General features: G+C 47.0%; 1 protein-coding gene across 1 annotated transcript; it reads left to right on the forward strand.

Annotated features, from left to right (window-relative positions):
- The first annotated feature begins 8,554 nt into the window (after positions 1-8,554).
- LOC145879981 (uncharacterized) lies at positions 8,555-12,003 on the forward strand. Its single transcript, XM_082977269.1, has 4 exons — positions 8,555-8,569; positions 9,672-10,441; positions 10,495-11,539; positions 11,575-12,003. Exons 1-4 carry the CDS (start codon positions 8,555-8,557, stop codon positions 12,001-12,003), a joined length of 2,259 nt encoding a protein of 752 aa, XP_082833395.1.
- The last annotated feature ends 6,090 nt before the right edge of the window (positions 12,004-18,093 follow it).

The following is an 18,093-nucleotide window of genomic DNA, read 5'->3' on the forward strand; positions in this document are numbered from 1 at the left end:
TTTTCCCCTTATCAATCTACACACAATACCCGATAATGACAAAGCAAAAACAGTTTGACATTTTTGCAAATGTATAAAAATAAAATAAAAAACAGAAATCCCTTATTTATATAAGAACTCAGACCCTTTGCTATGAGACTCTAAATTGAGCTCAGGTGCTTCCTGTTTCCATGGATCATCCTTGAGATGTTTCTACAACTTGATTGGAGTCCACCTGTGGTAAAAATCAATTGATTGGACATGATTTGGAAAATGGCACACACCTGTCTGTAAACACTCAAATGGTGAGGGGCTGAAGCTCATTGGCTAGAACTCAAATTGCTAGGGGGCTGGCCCATATGGGGGGAAAATATAGGGGAAAAAACAGTCGTTTTTCAAACTAGGGATTTCATCGCTAAATGAGGTAAGATACTAATTCTGCTCATAGATTATGAATGTATAAACAACACATTGATACAAAGCGAGAGGCTTTAAAAAAAATACTTAGAAGTCACCAAAGTTCCGGGAACATATCTTTAAACTAAGTAGAACTTTATGATAGATAAAAAGTCATTTAAAACGATGTCAAACTTCATTTAACATTTTAACTATTTATGATCAGATGTAGGTTATTTTTATAGTAAAAGAAAATACCTTTCTAAATCTATCAATATACGTTTGTGTTTTTCAACCTTCACTTGCCTTTCTGACAGAATTTTCAAAATATGATTGACCTTCCTCCTCCCTTCAACACCGTTACCACGGACACAATATTACCATAACGACCGCGACCGCTCTAGCGTCTCCATCCATCTCTGTCTCTCTGGTGAACAGATTACATTATGCATTTTAGGAGTGAGGGAGTGTGAGGGGCGATGGATAGAAGTATGGATGGATGGATGGATGGATGGATGGAAGGATGGATGGATGGATGGATGGATGGATGGATGGAGGAGGGGTGGATGGATGGATGGATGGATGGATGGATGGAGGAGAGGTGGATGGATGGATGGAGGAGAGGTGGAGGGATGGAGGAGAGGTGGATGGATGGATGGAGGAGAGGTGGAGGGATGGATGGATGGAGGAGAGGTGGATGTATGGATGGATGATGGATGGATGGATGTATGGATGGATGGATGGATGGAGGTATGGATGGAGGTATGGATGGATGGATGAATGGATGGATGGATGGAGGAGGAATGGATGAAAGGGACAATGAATGGAATGATTGGATGGAAGAAATGGGGTAAGGGCATCAACCCTCTCCCCACTTCAATGGGTCCTATCTGGGTTATGTAGCGTGAAATATCAGCCCTATAGTGGGGTTACTGTCCTCCATTTGGCCTAAGGAGAAGGTTGGTTTTAAAGAATGAGAATAGTCTTCATTGTTTACGAGTTAAGGAGGTAGTAGGAGGGTAGTTCTCCAGGAACAGGGTTGGAGTTAAATCCTCCAGGAGGATATCTCTCCAGGAACAGGGTTGGAGTTAAAACCTACAGGAGGATATCTCTCCAGGAACAGGGTTGGAGTTAAAACCTCCAGGAGGATATCTCTCCAGGAACAGGGCTGGAGTTAAAACCTCCAGGAGGGTATCTCTCCAGGAACAGGGTTGGAGTTAAATCCTCCAGGAGGGTATCTCTCCAGGAACAGGGTTGGAGTTAAAACCTACAGGAGGATATCTCTCCAGGAACAGGGTTGGAGTTAAAACCTCCAGGAGGATATCTCTCCAGGAACAGGGTTGGAGTTAAATCCTCCAGGAGGATATCTCTCCAGGAACAGGGTTGGAGTGTAAACCTCCTGGAGGGTATATCTCCAGGAACAGGGTTGGAGTGTAAACCTACAGGAGGGTATCTCTCCAGGAACAGGGTTGGAGTGTAAACCTCCTGGAGGGTATCTCTCCAGGAACAGGGTCGGAGAGCCCTGCTCTAGAGTCTGTGGACCAGTGGCGGACGGTGCCGTTTAAGATGAGGGAGGACGATTATTTTTGTTATGAGCATGGCCTTTTCTATTACAGAATGTTGCATGACTGTCAATCATACATCAACAGGTTAAGACCACTACGTGATACTCTAATATTCTCTATACCCATCATGAGATTTAAGTAATTTGAGTGACAGACATTGACACATTCAATACTGCCTTGCAGACTCTTGCCTTCATCTAGCTGACTATCATTAAAACGTAAAGACTGTATATTATTAAATCAATTCTCTATGTGTAATTTAATTACGTGAATCAACCAATCGTGTAACTTTACTAAATAACTAGGAAGTTGGGGCACCACGGAAACATGTTGTTTAGAGTTTCAATTTCCCGAATATAACTCTTCAGATATTTTATTATCTTATCGACTACAGTCTTCTATTAATGTATTATTTATTACCTCATCGTTCTCATTCCTGAACGTCACAAACCCTTGGATATCTGCACCAACCCTAACAAATATCATGAATCGGCGAAATACAAATTGGCTTAATTAATTATTTATTTACTAACTTAATCAATCACAGAATGACATAAACACAGACACACAAATAGGTTATACATTGGTTACTGACATGATAGAAAAGTCCCTAAGCCAATATGACTGCTTGGTAGACAAAGGAAAGGGGTGGGGACAGTTGAAGAGTGGGAAACTCAGAGAGAATAACTACACTCATAGAAATTGCTAATACTTTGAACATGAACAACCGCACATTCAAAAAGAAATTGCAATTTACATGTTTACGAGTATATGTTTTGGCTTGTCCCTCTCTGCGATCGCCGGTCCATCTGCTGGATAGTCAGTTGACAGAAAGCCACTGGTTTGTCCACCAGAGATCAGAGTCCGTCGGAGAGGGTATGTTGTTATAATGGATCCTTCAGAGTACAATTCAAAAAAATGTTCTTAGATCGGGTGTGTTTACCAAACTAAAGTATTTAAACAGATGCAGCCTGAATAATTGTTCTTTAGATTGTAGATTTCTTAGCCATTTCAACGTGGGTACTTCGTCCCTGTGTTTTTGACTCTTGTAGAGTTGCCAACCATTTCAACATGCAGCTACCACTTCATGTTTTCTGATCTAAATGTACATTTTGTCGGAAGTGGGTTTTATACTTAGTAGAAGAAGGTGGCGTTACATGGCACGGTGTAATGTCTGGGCTCACGGGGGAGTGTCCACTGACTAGCTAAACTTTGCATGAAAACTTTCATTTAGAAGGTTAACATCACATTTCATCTTTTCAAAAGTATTCCTTTATAGTCAATCATTTAGTTTTATCCAACATTCAGATTCAAACCGCAATAATTAAGAAGCGCATACAAACAACGAAACAGCAATATGTTGTCTCCTGTCCTTCATGAGGTCACCAAATGAAACAAACTCGACATGACTGTCCCTTAAGTGTCCACGGATTCCCACATTCTCAAAAATATAAATATTGTTTAATTCTCCAATTTTGTGGATTAGGAGTTTTGGCAAGAAGCATGACTTTGTTCTCCATAGGCTCTCTCCCTCAATACTGAGAGATTCTACCAGGAATATATGACTGTTGTAAAAACCTGTGGTGGGAGAGAGTATGAGAGGGGGGGGAGCCACGATATACACCCAGAAGGGCCATGTCGTGACAAGGGTGTACTCATTAGTCAAACGGTTGCAAACAAGAGTTTCTATTGGACAAATTCAGGTATGTTTAATTCATCGCTGTTTTAGTTCTGTTTGCCTGTGTTTAAGAAACATTTTTCAACATAATCAGAGGAAATGAATACACCCCTGATCACATTCAAACACAGTTCACTTTCATAGCAGCCACGTACAAACAGCATGATCCCTTTGATTGTTGTATAATTCTAGCATCTGCGCGCTCTCCTCCTCTCTACTTTTATTGAAGTCAATGTACCCAGAGGAGGACAGAAGCTAGCAGAGGGAGAGGGGGAGGGGTAGAAGACAAGAGGGAAGGGTAGAAGACAAGAGGGAAGGGTAGAAGACAAGAGGGAAGGGTGGAAGACAAGAGGGAAGGGTGGAAGACAAGAGGGAAGGGTGGAAGACAAGAGGGAAGGGTGGAAGACAAGAGGGAAGGGTAGAAGACAAGAGGGAAGGGTAGAAGACAAGAGGGAAGGGTAGAAGACAAGAGGGAAGGGTGGAAGACAAGAGGGAAGGGTGGAAGACAAGAGGGAAGGGTAGAAGACAAGAGGGAAGGGTAGAAGACAAGAGGGAAGGGTAGAAGACAAGAGGGAAGGGTAGAAGACAAGAGGGAAGGGTGGAAGACAAGAGGGAAGCGTGAAGACAAGAGGGAAGGGTAGAAGACAAGAGGGAAGGGTAGAAGACAAGAGGGAAGGGTAGAAGACAAGAGGGAAGGGTGGAAGACAAGAGGGAAGGGTGGAAGGACAAGAGGGAAGGGTGGAAGACAAGAGGGAAGGGTGGAAGACAAGAGGGAAGGGTAGAAGGACAAGAGGAAGGGTGAAGACAAGAGGGAAGGGTGGAAGACAAGAGGGAAGGGTAGAAGACAAGAGGGAAGGGTGGAAGACAAGAGGGAAGGGTGGAAGACAAGAGGGAAGGGTGGAAGACAAGAGGGAAGGGTAGAAGACAAGAGGGAAGGGTGGAAGACAAGAGGGAAGGGTAGAAGACAAGAGGGAAGGGTGGAAGACAAGAGGGAAGGGTGGAAGACAAGAGGGAAGGGTGGAAGACAAGAGGGAAGGGTGGAAGACAAGAGGGAAGGGTAGAGAACAAGAGGGAAGGGTAGAAGACAAGAGGGAAGGGTGGAAGACAAGAGGGAAGGGTGGAAGACAAGAGGGAAGGGTGGAAGGACAAGAGGGAAGGGTAGAAGACAAGAGGGAAGGGTAGAAGACAAGAGGGAAGGGTGGAAGACAAGAGGAAGGGTGGAAGACAAGAGGGAAGGGTGGAAGACAAGAGGGAAGGGTAGAAGACAAGAGGGAAGGGTGGAAGACAAGAGGGAAGGGTAGAAGACAAGAGGGAAGGGTGGAAGACAAGAGGGAAGGGTGGAAGACAAGAGGGAAGGGTGGAAGACAAGAGGGAAGGGTGGAAAGACAAGAGGGAAGGGTAGAAGACAAGAGGGAAGGGTAGAAGACAAGAGGGAAGGGTGGAAGACAAGAGGGAAGGGTGGAAGACAAAGAGGGAAGGGTGGAAGACAAGAGGGAAGGGTGGAAGACAAGAGGGAAGGGTGGAAGACAAGAGGAAGGGTAGAAGACAAGAGGGAAGGGTGGAAGACAAGAGGGAAGGGTGGAAGACAAGAGGGAAGGGTAGAAGACAAGAGGGAAGGGTAGAAGACAAGAGGGAAGGGTGGAAGACAAGAGGGAAGGGTGGAAGACAAGAGGGAAGGGTAGAAGACAAGAGGGAAGGGTGGAAGACAAGAGGGAAGGGTAGAAGACAAGAGGAAGGGTAGAAGACAAGAGGGAAGGGTAGAAGACAAGAGGAAGGGTGGAAGACAAGAGGGAAGGGTAGAAGACAAGAGGGAAGGGTGGAAGACAAGAGGGAAGGGTGGAAGACAAGAGGGAAGGGTAGAAGACAAGAGGGAAGGGTGGAAGACAAGAGGGAAGGGTAGAAGACAAGAGGGAAGGGTAGAAGACAAGAGGGAAGGGTGGAAGACAAGAGGGAAGGGTAGAAGACAAGAGGGAAGGGTAGAAGACAAGAGGGAAGGTGGAAGACAAGAGGGAAGGGTAGAAGACAAGAGGGAAGGGTAGAAGACAAGAGGGAAGGGTAGAAGACAAGAGGGAAGGGTGGAAGACAAGAGGGAAGGGTAGAAGACAAGAGGGAAGGGTAGAAGACAAGAGGGAAGGGTAGAAGACAAGAGGGAAGGGTGGAAGACAAGAGGGAAGGGTGGAAGACAAGAGGGACAGGGTGGAAGACAAGAGGGAAGGGTAGAAGACCAAGAGGAAGGGTAGAGACAAGAGGGAAGGGTGGAAGACAAGAGGGAAGGGTGGAAGACAAGAGGGAAGGGTAGAAGACAAGAGGGAAGGGTAGAAGACAAGAGGAAGGGTGGAAGACAAGAGGGAAGGGTGGAAGACAAGAGGGAAGGGTGGAAGACAAGAGGGAAGGGTGGAAGACAAGAGGGAAGGGTAGAAGACAAGAGGAAGGGTAGAAGACAAGAGGGAAGGGTAGAAGACAAGAGGAAGGGTGAAGACAAGAGGGAAGGGTGGAAGACAAGAGGGAAGGGTGGAAGACAAGAGGGAAGGGTGGAAGACAAGAGGGAAGGGTGGAAGACAAGAGGGAAGGGTAGAAGACAAGAGGGAAGGGTAGAAGACAAGAGGGAAGGGTGGAAGACAAGAGGGAAGGGTGGAAGACAAGAGGGAAGGGTGGAAGACAAGAGGGAAGGGTGGAAGACAAGAGGGAAGGGTGGAAGACAAGAGGGAAGGGTAGAAGACAAGAGGGAAGGGTGGAAGACAAGAGGGAGAGGGCTATCAAAAGACCACTCAGCATTTTTTTTTTTTATGGCTGGAGGTTTGTTATAAAGCCAGATGTAATGAGTGACCACCGGCTGTATAGATGATGTCACATTAAACCGAGTTTAAAATGTGATGGGTTTTTGTGTCAGAAACCTTTAGCAGGCTGAGGGGGAGAAAGGGACTGAGGACTCAGTCACGCTAGGTTTTGATACACACGCGCTCACACTTGTTCTTCTATCCTCGCGGGGACCTAAAATGTATTTCCATTCAAAATCCTATTTTCCATAACCGCTAACCCTAAACCCTAAACTCAACCCCTAAACCTGATGCCTGACCCATAACCCTAAACCTAACCCCTAACTTTAAAATAGCCTTTGGGGATGTGGGAAATTTCCCCAACGAGGGATAATTTTCCATGTTTTTACAATCCTTCTGGGGATTTCAGGTCCCCACGAGAATAGAAGAACAAGACCACACACACACACACACACACACACACACACACACACACACACACACACACACACACACACACACACACACACACACACACACACACACATCTCTCTCAAGAGGTTTGCTAGAAGAGTTTTCTGTTAAGTTTTCTTAAATAAAGAGACAAGATATTCTTTCATTTTTCTTCCTGTTCTTTATTCAACAGAAAAGACCAGATAAGAGAAAGGAGCACTGCACTCTTTCGTTGATACCCCTCCCTCATTCCCTCTCCCCCTCCCTCCCTCATTCCCTCTCCCCCTCCCTCCCTCATTCCCTCTCCCCCCTCCCTCCCTCATTCCCTCTCCCCCTCCGCCCCTCATTCCCTCTCCCCTCCATCCCTCTCCTCACTTCCTCTCCCCCCTCCCTCCTCATTCCCTCTCCCCCCTCCCTCCCTCATTCCCTCTCCCCCCTCCCTCCCTCATTCCCTCTCCCCCCTCCCTCCCTCATTCCCTCTCCCCCCTCCCTCCCTCATTCCCTCTCCCCCCTCCCTCCCTCATTCCCTCTCCCCCCTCCCTTCCCTCATTCCCTCTCCCCCCACCCTCCCTCATTCCCTCTCCCCCCTCCCTCCCTCATTCCCTCTCCCCCCTCCCTCCCTCATTCCCTCTCCCCCCCTCCCTCCCTCATTCCCTCTCCCCCTCCCTCCCTCATTCCCTCTCCCCCCTCCCTCCCTCATTCCCTCTCCCCCCTCCCTCCCTCATTCCCTCTCCCCCCTCCCTCCCTCATTCCCTCTCCCCCCTCCCTCCCTCATTCCCTCTCCCCCCTCCCTCACTCATTCCCTCTCCCCCCTCCCTCCCTCATTCCCTCCCTCCCTCCCTCCCTCATTCCCTCTCCCCCCTCCCTCCTTTCCTTCCTCCTTCCTCTCTTCCTTCCCTCCTTCCCTCCTTCCTTCCTTCCTCCTCCTTCCTTCCTTCCTTCCTCCTCCTTCCTTCCTTCCCTTCCTTCCTTCCTTCCCCTCCTTCCTTCCTTCCTTCCTCCCTTCCTTCCCTCATTCCTCTCCCTCCCTCCCTCATTCCCTCTCCCTCCCTCCCTCATTCCCTCTCCTCCCTCCCTCCTCTCTCTCTCTCCCTCCCTCCCTCACTCCCTCTCCTCCCTCCCTCCCTCCCTCCCTCCTCCCTCCTCCCTCATCCCTCCTCCCTCCCTCCCTCCCTCATTCCCTCTCCCCCCTCCCTTCCCTCCTTCCCTCTCCCTCCCTCCCTCCCTCCTCCCTCCCTCCCCTCCCCTCCCTCCCTCCCTCCCTCCCTCCCTCCCTCCCCCCTCCCTCCCTCATTCCCTCTCCCCCCTCCCTTCCCTCCCCCTCTCTCTCACTCCCTCCCTCCCTCATTCCCTCTCCCCCCTCCCTCCTTTCTTTCTTCCTTCCTTCCTTCCTTCCTTCCTTCCTTCCTTCCTTCCTTCCTTCCTTCCTTCCTTCCTTCCTTCCTTCCTTCCTTCCTTCCTTCCCTCCCTCCCTTCCTTCCTTCCTTCCTTCCTTCCTTCCTTCCCTCATTCCCTCCCTCCCTCCCTCATTCCCTCCCCTCTCTCTCTCTCTCTCTCTCTCTCCCTCCCTCCCTCCCTCCCTCCCTCCCTCCCTCCCTCCCTCTGACTAATCTAGTCCATCACTTGTATTTCTTCTGAAGGACCTATTCCTTGGTTCTTGATCTCCACTAAGTGTGTTTGTCCTTAGCAGACTCCTCTTTTCCCCTGGTCTACTTTGATCCTGATACATGGCCTTCACTCACGTGTGTGTGTGTGTTTATGCGTCTGTGTGTGTGTTTATGCGTCTCTGTGTGTGTGTGTGTGTTTATGCATCTGTGTGTGTGTGTGTGTGTGTGTGTGTGTTTATGTGTGTGTATGTGTGTGTGTGTGTGTTTATGCGTCTCTGTGTGTGTGTGTGTGTTTATGCATCTGTGTGTGTGTGTGTGTGTTAATGTGTGTTTATGTGTGTGTATGTGTGTGTGTGTGTGTTTATGCGTCTGTGTGTTTATGCGTCTGTGTGTGTGTGTGTTTATGCGTCTGTGTGTGTGTGTGTGTGTATGTGTGTGTGTGTGTGTGTGTGTGTGTGTGTGTGTGTGTGTGTGTGTGTGTGTGTGTGTGTGTGTGTGTGTGTGTGTGTGTGTGTGTGTGTGTGCGTGCGTGCGTGCGTGCGTTCCTCCAAAGTCTGAGCTCTTCAGATCTACTGTCAACAAGATTCCACGGTTTGACCAATTTGACTTCAGATTCCCCGACGTTTTGGTTTTTTTCCAAAGTGAAATTTCATGGTGTTTTTGGCTGCAGCTGCAACCCAGGAAGCTTACGTCGGCGTCTCGCGACTGGTTAAGTTTTCGGGAATTAATTCAAAATGGTTAAGTTAAGAGTTAAGACTTTAGGCTTAAAACAATTTTATAGTCTTTGGTATGACTCAGCGGGGGAAATGACTCAGTGGGGATCAAACTTGCTGCGGACACTCGAACCACAAGGCCACTGAAATGTTATCAATGCACACATTTCTCTGCAGGATGGTGATCTCAGTGCAATATATTGTGACACTTAAATTACCCTTTTTCTCACTATTACAAAATAGACTATACAAAATGCTAATTTGCTTTCCTTTTCTCTGTTCTGTCTTTTTTTTTCCTGAACCCCCTTTCTCTGTCCTCCCAACGACCTCTCTACACCTGCTTTGTCTTTTTAATGTTTCCCTCCCTCCCTCCCTCCCTCCCTCCCTTCTATAAGCGTACCAGCTTTCAGTTTTCCAAACAGCTGCAGAACGGACGGTTTCCCTTTTTTGGGGGGGGGCATCTCGCCGCTCTTAAACAAGTAGTCTCTTCTGATTGGTGCTGAGAGCTCTCAATAAGATAATAGCGGGCCAGTCCATTGGGAGAGGTAATAGGGATAGATCAGAGGGGAAATGAGTCAGTCACCCAGAGAGGAAACGAGTCAGTCACCCAGAAGACAAACGAGTCAGTCACCCAGAGGAGAAACGAGTCAGTCACCCAGAGGGGAAACGAGTCAGTCACCCAGAGGAGAAACGAGTCAGTCACCCAGAGGAGAAACGAGTCAGTCACCCAGAAGACAAACGAGTCAGTCACCCAGAGGAGAAACGAGTCAGTCACCCAGAGGGGAAACGAGTCAGTCACCCAGAAGACAAACGAGTCAGTCACCCAGAGGAGAAACGAGTCAGTCACCCAGAGGGGAAACGAGTCAGTCACCCAGAGGGGAAACGAGTCAGTCACCCAGAGGGGAAACGAGTCAGTCACCCAGAGGAGAAACGAGTCAGTCACCCAGAGGGGAAACGAGTCAGTCACCCAGAGGGGAAACGAGTCAGTCACCCAGAGGAGAAACGAGTCAGTCACCCAGAGGGGAAAAGAGTCAGTCACCGAGAGAGGAAACGAGTCAGTCACCCAGAGGAGAAACGAGTCATTCACCCAGAGGGGAAACGAGTCAGTCACCCAGAGGAGAAACGAGTCAGTCACCCAGAGGGGGAACGAGTCAGTCACCCAGAGGGGAAACGAGTCAGTCACCCAGAGGAGAAACGAGTCAGTCACCCAGAGGAGAAACGAGTCAGTCACCCAGAGGGGAAACGAGTCAGTCACCCAGAGGGGAAACGAGTCAGTCACCCAGAGGGGAAACGAGTCAGTCACCCAGAGGGGAAACGAGTCAGTCACCCAGAGGGGAAACGAGTCAGTCAAAACGAGTCAGTCACCCAGAGGGGAAACAAGTCAGTCACCCAGAGGAGAAACGAGTCAGTCACCCAGAGGAGAAACGAGTCAGTCACCCAGAGGGGAAACGAGTCAGTCACCCAGAGGAGGAACGAGTCAGTCACCCAGAGGGGAAACGAGTCAGTCACCCAGAGGAGAAACGAGTCAGTCACCCAGAGGGGGAACGAGTCAGTCACCCAGAGGGGAAACGAGTCAGTCACCCAGAGGAGAAACGAGTCAGTCACCCAGAGGGGAAACGAGTCAGTCACCCAGAGGGGAAACGAGTCAGTCACCCAGAGGAGAAACGAGTCAGTCACCCAGAGGGGAAAAGAGTCAGTCACCGAGAGAGGAAACGAGTCAGTCACCCAGAGGAGAAACGAGTCATTCACCCAGAGGGGAAACGAGTCAGTCACCCAGAGGAGAAACGAGTCAGTCACCCAGAGGGGGAACGAGTCAGTCACCCAGAGGGGAAACGAGTCAGTCACCCAGAGGAGAAACGAGTCAGTCACCCAGAGGAGGAACGAGTCAGTCACCCAGAGGGGAAACGAGTCAGTCACCCAGAGGAGAAACGAGTCAGTCACCCAGAGGGGGAACGAGTCAGTCACCCAGAGGGGAAACGAGTCAGTCACCCAGAGCAGAAACGAGTCAGTCACCCAGAGGGGAAACGAGTCAGTCACCCAGAGGGGAAACGAGTCAGTCACCCAGAGGAGAAACGAGTCAGTCACCCAGAGGGGAAAAGAGTCAGTCACCGAGAGAGGAAACGAGTCAGTCACCCAGAGGAGAAACGAGTCATTCACCCAGAGGGGAAACGAGTCAGTCACCCAGAGGAGAAACGAGTCAGTCACCCAGAGGGGGAACGAGTCAGTCACCCAGAGGGGAAACGAGTCAGTCACCCAGAGGAGAAACGAGTCAGTCACCCAGAGGAGAAACGAGTCAGTCACCCAGAGGGGAAACGAGTCAGTCACCCAGAGGGGAAACGAGTCAGTCACCCAGAGGGGAAACGAGTCAGTCACCCAGAGGGGAAACGAGTCAGTCAAAACGAGTCAGTCACCCAGAGGGGAAACAAGTCAGTCACCCAGAGGAGAAACGAGTCAGTCACCCAGAGGAGAAACGAGTCAGTCACCCAGAGGGGAAACGAGTCAGTCACCCAGAGGAGGAACGAGTCAGTCACCCAGAGGAGAAACGAGTCAGTCACCCAGTGGGGAAACGAGTCAGTCACCCAGAGGAGCAACGAGTCAGTCACCCAGAGGGGCAACGAGTCAGTCACCCAGAGGGGAAACAAGTCAGTCACCCAGAGGAGCAACGAGTCAGTCACCCAGAGGAGGAACGAGTCAGTCACCCAGAGGAGAAACGAGTCAGTCACCCAGTGGGGAAACGAGTCAGTCACCCAGAGGAGCAACGAGTCAGTCACCCAGAGGGGCAACGAGTCAGTCACCCAGAGGACAGCTAGTTTTTATACCATCTGTTATCCAACGACGGTGAGCGGCTCTCACTAGTTACCACAGCCACAAAGTCAGAAGGCCCCGCCTACTCGACCAATCAGGCGAGGGTGTGTGATGACGCGTGTGTAGTGCTCAGAAAAATAACCTTTTGCGTTTAAATTCCCATGTACTGAATAAAAAATAATACAAGTTTTAATGTGTTTCCATGGTATTTTCAACTCTTTCTGATGCTTTTCTCAGTAAAAAATGTTTGCGTTATATAGCGAGGTCACTCGAGGTAACAGGGCTGTCTGCGCACAAATAACCTACACGATTACTTTATTATTATTATTATTATTATTATGGACAAACGGCAGCCAAGCATCGATTATCCTGTCACCAGAATAAGACCCTCGATATTTACTGGAAAGGAGCATCGAGTTTATCACCTTAATGTATTTAATCTGTAGTAATAAACTGCTTTCCTGATCAGTCGTAGTGGGAGGACCACACAACATGTCATCGCGTGACTCCCAAATGTACTTCGAAATTATTGTTATAATATCAAATATTTGCGCATTTTATTGACACAAAAAAAAGATCCCATGTAGCGTATCTTGAGCAACTGGCAGCAAAAGAGCTGAGCACAGAACTCGGGAGATATAATGCAGCAGGTAACGGAGACAAACCACATCCACTGCGCACACAGCGTATCGCAAAACTATGTGGAGAAATGGGATCATTTCACACCGAGGCTTGGTGGTTATCGAGGGGGAGTGTTGGGAGGAAAACATTGCATTGAGAGGAACTGTTGTAATCCATAAAAAAAATATATATATCACTTGGTTGATTTTCTGTGTTATGAAAATAAAAAGTGACTCCTTGAACGCAAACATGCAGAGGGAAATACAACAACAACAACAACAACAACACATTCTACGGGTCAGTGACCGAATCACTGGATTCAGAGGAAATAATTCTTATTGGTCTTTCAAAAGAGAACCATTTCCACGTTGTCGGCTGGGCATGTATCTAAACAGAAAACAGCATCAGTAAGCGTCCCACACGAGTGACGACTGCTCACCTCCAACACTTGGAAGAGTACTTTGGGACCTACTTCCCTAATACCGTTTGACTGTGATTCTGGCTCAGTTGACATGCTGGTCAGTGAAATCGAACAGTTAATTGAGCTGTCATGTGACCAAATGAATTCACGGGGTATCTACTGAGGAGTTTTGGTTGATGACTCAAAGGGAAAAATACAATGGCGCACTGAACATTAATGCTGCATTCAAAACCTTTGGGAACTCGGGAAATCTCTGACTTCCGACTTCAGCGCGTTCAAGACAACTGGGAACAGAAACAAAAACGAGCTCCTACTGGGAGAAAAACGATTTGAACGGTCATCCAACTCGGAATCTCGAGAAGAATCTAGAGGAGACAATCAGAAATACTGTTAGAATGTTTTTCAATTGACTGCCATATCGCCAAATAAAAAAAGGTAAAACATTGGCTTGTACCTGAACCTATTTCAGTCCAAGTCAAGCCCTGGTGTTGGCGGTGAGTTTCCCCTTACACTATGAAGAGCTTTGGGTGTCTAGAAAAGTACCATGTAAGTCCAATCTCTTGTTATTATTATTAAATGCTTTGCCATCTTCCATAGCTTCAAGACCATGCTTTTGTACAGAGACGGAAACTGGTACAAAATATTAAAAAGGTGGACTTCAAGGCTATGTTAGATGAAATAAATGAATGACTATAGTAAGTGGCTAAGGTGACAAATAAAGTAACAGGGTTGAAGTTTTCATCTTAAAGCTGCAATATTTCACTTTTTGAGTGACCTGACCATTTAAATAGAAATGTGTGTTATAGATCTGTCATTCTCATTGAAAGCAAGTCTAAGAAGTGGTACATCTGTTCTATGTGCCCTGTTTCTATGCTTCTCGTTCTGGTTTCATTTGCTTTACTTTCTGTTTTGAACACCATCTAGAGACAGCTGAAAATACTATATTTTTGGTTATGAATTTTTTATTTGTTTCACTGTGGTTTAGATTGTACAACAATTCTCTACACTGTACTTGCTTGTTTTGTCACAAACTGAAATTAGGTGAAACATTAGAATTCTATCAACCAGGAATTCTATCAACCAGGAATTCTATCAACCAGGCATTCTAGCAACCAGGCATTCTAGAAATCCAGGAATTCTAGCAACCAGGAATTCTAGCAACCAGGCATTCTATCAACCAGGCATTCTAGCATCCAGGAATTCTAGCAACCAGGAATTGTAGCAACCAGGCATTCTAGCAACCAGGAATTCTAGCATCCAGGAATTCTATCAACCAGGAATTCTATCAACCAGGCATTCTAGCAACCAGGCATTCTAGCAACCAGGCATTCTAGCATCCAGGAATTCTATCAACCAGGAATTCTATCAACCAGGCATTCTAGCAACCAGGCATTCAAGCAACCAGGCATTCTAGCATCCAGGAATTCTAGCATCCAGGAATTCTAGCAACCAGGAATTCTATCAACCAGGAATTCTATCAACCAGGCATTCTATCAACCAGGAATTCTATCAACCAGGAATTCTATCAACCAGGAATTCTATCAACCAGGAATTCTATCAACCAGGAACTCTATCAACCAGGAATTCTATCAACCAGGCATTCTATCAACCAGGAATTCTATCAACCAGGAATTCTATCAACCAGGCAGTCTAGCAACCAGGAATTCTATCAACCAGGGATTCTATCAACCAGGGATTCTATCAGCCAGGCATTCTAGCAACCAGGCATTCTAGCAACCAGGCATTCTATCAACAAGGCATTCTAGCAACCAGGCATTCTAGCAACCAGGCATTCTAGCAACCAGGCATTCTAGCAACCAGGCATTCTATCAACCAGGAATTCTATCAACCAGGAATTCTAGCAACCAGGAATTCTATCAACCAGGAACTCTAGCAACCAGGCATTCTAGCAACCAGGAATTCTAGCAACCAGGAATTCTAGCAACCAGGCATTCTAGCAACCAGGCATTCCAGCAACCAGGAATTGAATTCTAGCAACCAGGAATTCTATCAACCAGGAATTCTAGCAACCAGGAACTCTAGCAACCAGGCATTCTAGCAACCAGGAATTCTAGCAACCAGGAATTCTAGCAACCAGGAACTCTAGCAACCAGGCATTCTATCAACCAGGAATTCTATCAACCAGGCATTCTAGCAACCAGGCATTCTAGCAACCAGGTATTCTAGCAACCAGGCATTCTAGCAACCAGGAATTCTAGCAACCAGGCATTCTAGCAACCAGGAATTCTAGCAACCAGGCATTCTAGCAACCAGGAATTCTAGCAACCAGGCATTCTAGCAACCAGGAATTCTAGCAACCAGGAATTCTAGCAACCAGGCATTCTAGCAACCAGGCATTCTAGCAACCAGGCATTCTAGCAACCAGGAATTCTAGCAACCAGGCATTCTATCAACCAGGCATTCTATCAACCAGGAATTCTAGCAACCAGGCATTCTAGCAACCAGGAATTCTAGCAACCAGGCATTCTAGCAACCAGGAATTCTAGCAACCAGGAATTCTAGCAACCAGGCATTCTAGCAACCAGGCATTCTAGCAACCAGGCATTCTAGCAACCAGGAATTCTAGCAACCAGGCATTCTATCAACCAGGCATTCTATCAACCAGGAATTCTAGCAACCAGGCATTCTAGCAACCAGGAATTCTAGCAACCAGGCATTCTAGCAACCAGGAATTCTAGCAACCAGGAATTCTAGCAACCAGGCATTCTAGCAACCAGGCATTCTAGCAACCAGGCATTCTAGCAACCAGGAATTCTAGCAACCAGGCATTCTATCAACCAGGCATTCTATCAACCAGGCATTCTAGCATCCAGGAATTCTAGCAACCAGGAATTCTAGCAACCAGGCATTCTAGCATCCAGGAATTCTAGCAACCAGGAATTCTAGTAACCAGGAATTCTAGCAACCAGGAATTCTAGCAACCAGGAATTCTATCAACCAGGAATTCTATCAACCAGGAATTCTATCAACCAGGAATTCTAGCAACCAGGCATTCAAGCAACCAGGCATTCTAGCATCCAGGAATTCTAGCATCCAGGAATTCTAGCATCCAGGAATTCTAGCAACCAGGAATTCTATCAACCAGGCATTCTATCAACCAGGAATTCTATCAACCAGGCATTCTATCAACCAGGAATTCTATCAACCAGGAATTCTATCAACCAGGAATTCTATCAACCAGGAATTCTAGCAACCAGGAATTCTATTAACCAGGAATTCTATCAACCAGGAATTCTATCAACCAGGAATTCTATCAACCAGGAATTCTATCAACCAGGCATTCTATCAACCAGGAATTCTATCAACCAGGAATTCTATCAACCAGGCATTCTAGCAACCAGGCATTCTATCAACCATGAATTCTATCAACCAGGAATTCTATCAACCAGGCAGTCTAGCAACCAGGAATTCTATCAACCAGGAATTCTATCAACCAGGCATTCTATCAGCCAGGCATTCTAGCAACCAGGCATTCTAGCAACCAGGCATTCTATCAACAAGGCATTCTAGCAACCAGGCATTCTAGCAACCAGGAATTCTAGCAACCAGGCATTCTAGCAACCAGGCATTCTATCAACCAGGAATTCTAGCAACCAGGAATTCTATCAACCAGGAATTCTAGCAACCAGGAACTCTAGCAACCAGGCATTCTAGAAACCAGGAATTCTAGCAACCAGGAATTCTAGCAACCAGGCATTCTAGCAACCAGGCATTCCAGCAACCAGGAATTGAATTCTAGCAACCAGGAATTCTATCAACCAGGAATTCTAGCAACCAGGAACTCTAGCAACCAGGCATTCTAGCAACCAGGAAATCTAGCAACCAGGAATTCTAGCAACCAGGAACTCTAGCAACCAGGCATTCTATCAACCAGGCATTCTAGCAACCAGGCATTCTAGCAACCAGGCATTCTAGCAACCAGGAATTCTAGCAACCAGGCATTCTAGCAACCAGGAACTCTAGCAACCAGGCATTCTAGCAACCAGGCATTCTAGCAACCAGGCATTCTAGCAACCAGGAATTCTAGCAACCAGGAATTCTAGTAACCAGGAATTCTAGCAACCAGGAATTCTAGCAACCAGGCATTCTAGCAACCAGGCATTCTAGCAACCAGGAATTCTAGCAACCAGGAATTCTAGCAACCAGGCATTCTAGCAACCAGGAATTCTAGCAACCAGGCATTCTATCAACCAGGAATTCTAGCAACCAGGAATTCTAGCAACCAGGAATTCTAGCATCCAGGCATTCTAGCAACCAGGAATTCTAGCAACCAGGCATTCTATCAACCAGGAATTCTATCAACCAGGAATTCTAGAAACCAGGAACTCTAGCAACCAGGCATTCTAGCAACCAAGAATTCTAGCAACCAGGAATTCTAGCAACCAGTCATTCTAGCAACCAGGCATTCTATCAACCAGGAATTCTAGCAACCAGGAATTCTAGCAACCAGGCATTCTATCAACCAGGAATTCTAGCAACCAGGAATTCTAGAAACCAGGAACTCTAGCAACCAGGCATTCTAGCAACCAGGAATTCTAGCAACCAGGAATTCTAGCAACCAGGAATTCTAGCAACCAGGAACTCTAGCAACCAGGCATTCTAGCAACCAGGAATTCTAGCAACCAGGAACTCTAGCAACCAGGCATTCTAGCAACCAGTCATTCTAGCAACCAGGAATTCTAGCAACCAGGAATTCTAGCAACCTGCACAAAAAATGCCTGCATAGTGCATTTTAAAATCAGCCAATAAATACATTTAAAAAATCTGTGAAAGTGTACATTTTTTACGAGTGGATTACTTGTGGATATTAAAAATAAAAATCTAAAATCAATTTGTTTGTCTACATGCCAGATATTGTAGTGAACCTATTTTGGGTTAAGACATGTAACTATGAGTAAGGGAAAACATGATAAGCTTGCAAGCTGAGTTTAGAATGAGACATCTGATACCCACTTTGCATTTGATTGGTTTATTTTGTAGGTCAAGTAGGTGGGCCTTGTGACTTTGTGACTGTCATGACACTCCCTCATCTGATTGGTGTTTTGGTATTTTATTAGGATCCCCATTAACCGCTGTAA

This window comes from Salmo salar, chromosome 07 (assembly GCF_965601325.2).
Source record: "Salmo salar chromosome 07, fSalSal1, whole genome shotgun sequence".
Lineage (NCBI taxonomy): Eukaryota > Metazoa > Chordata > Actinopteri > Salmoniformes > Salmonidae > Salmo > Salmo salar.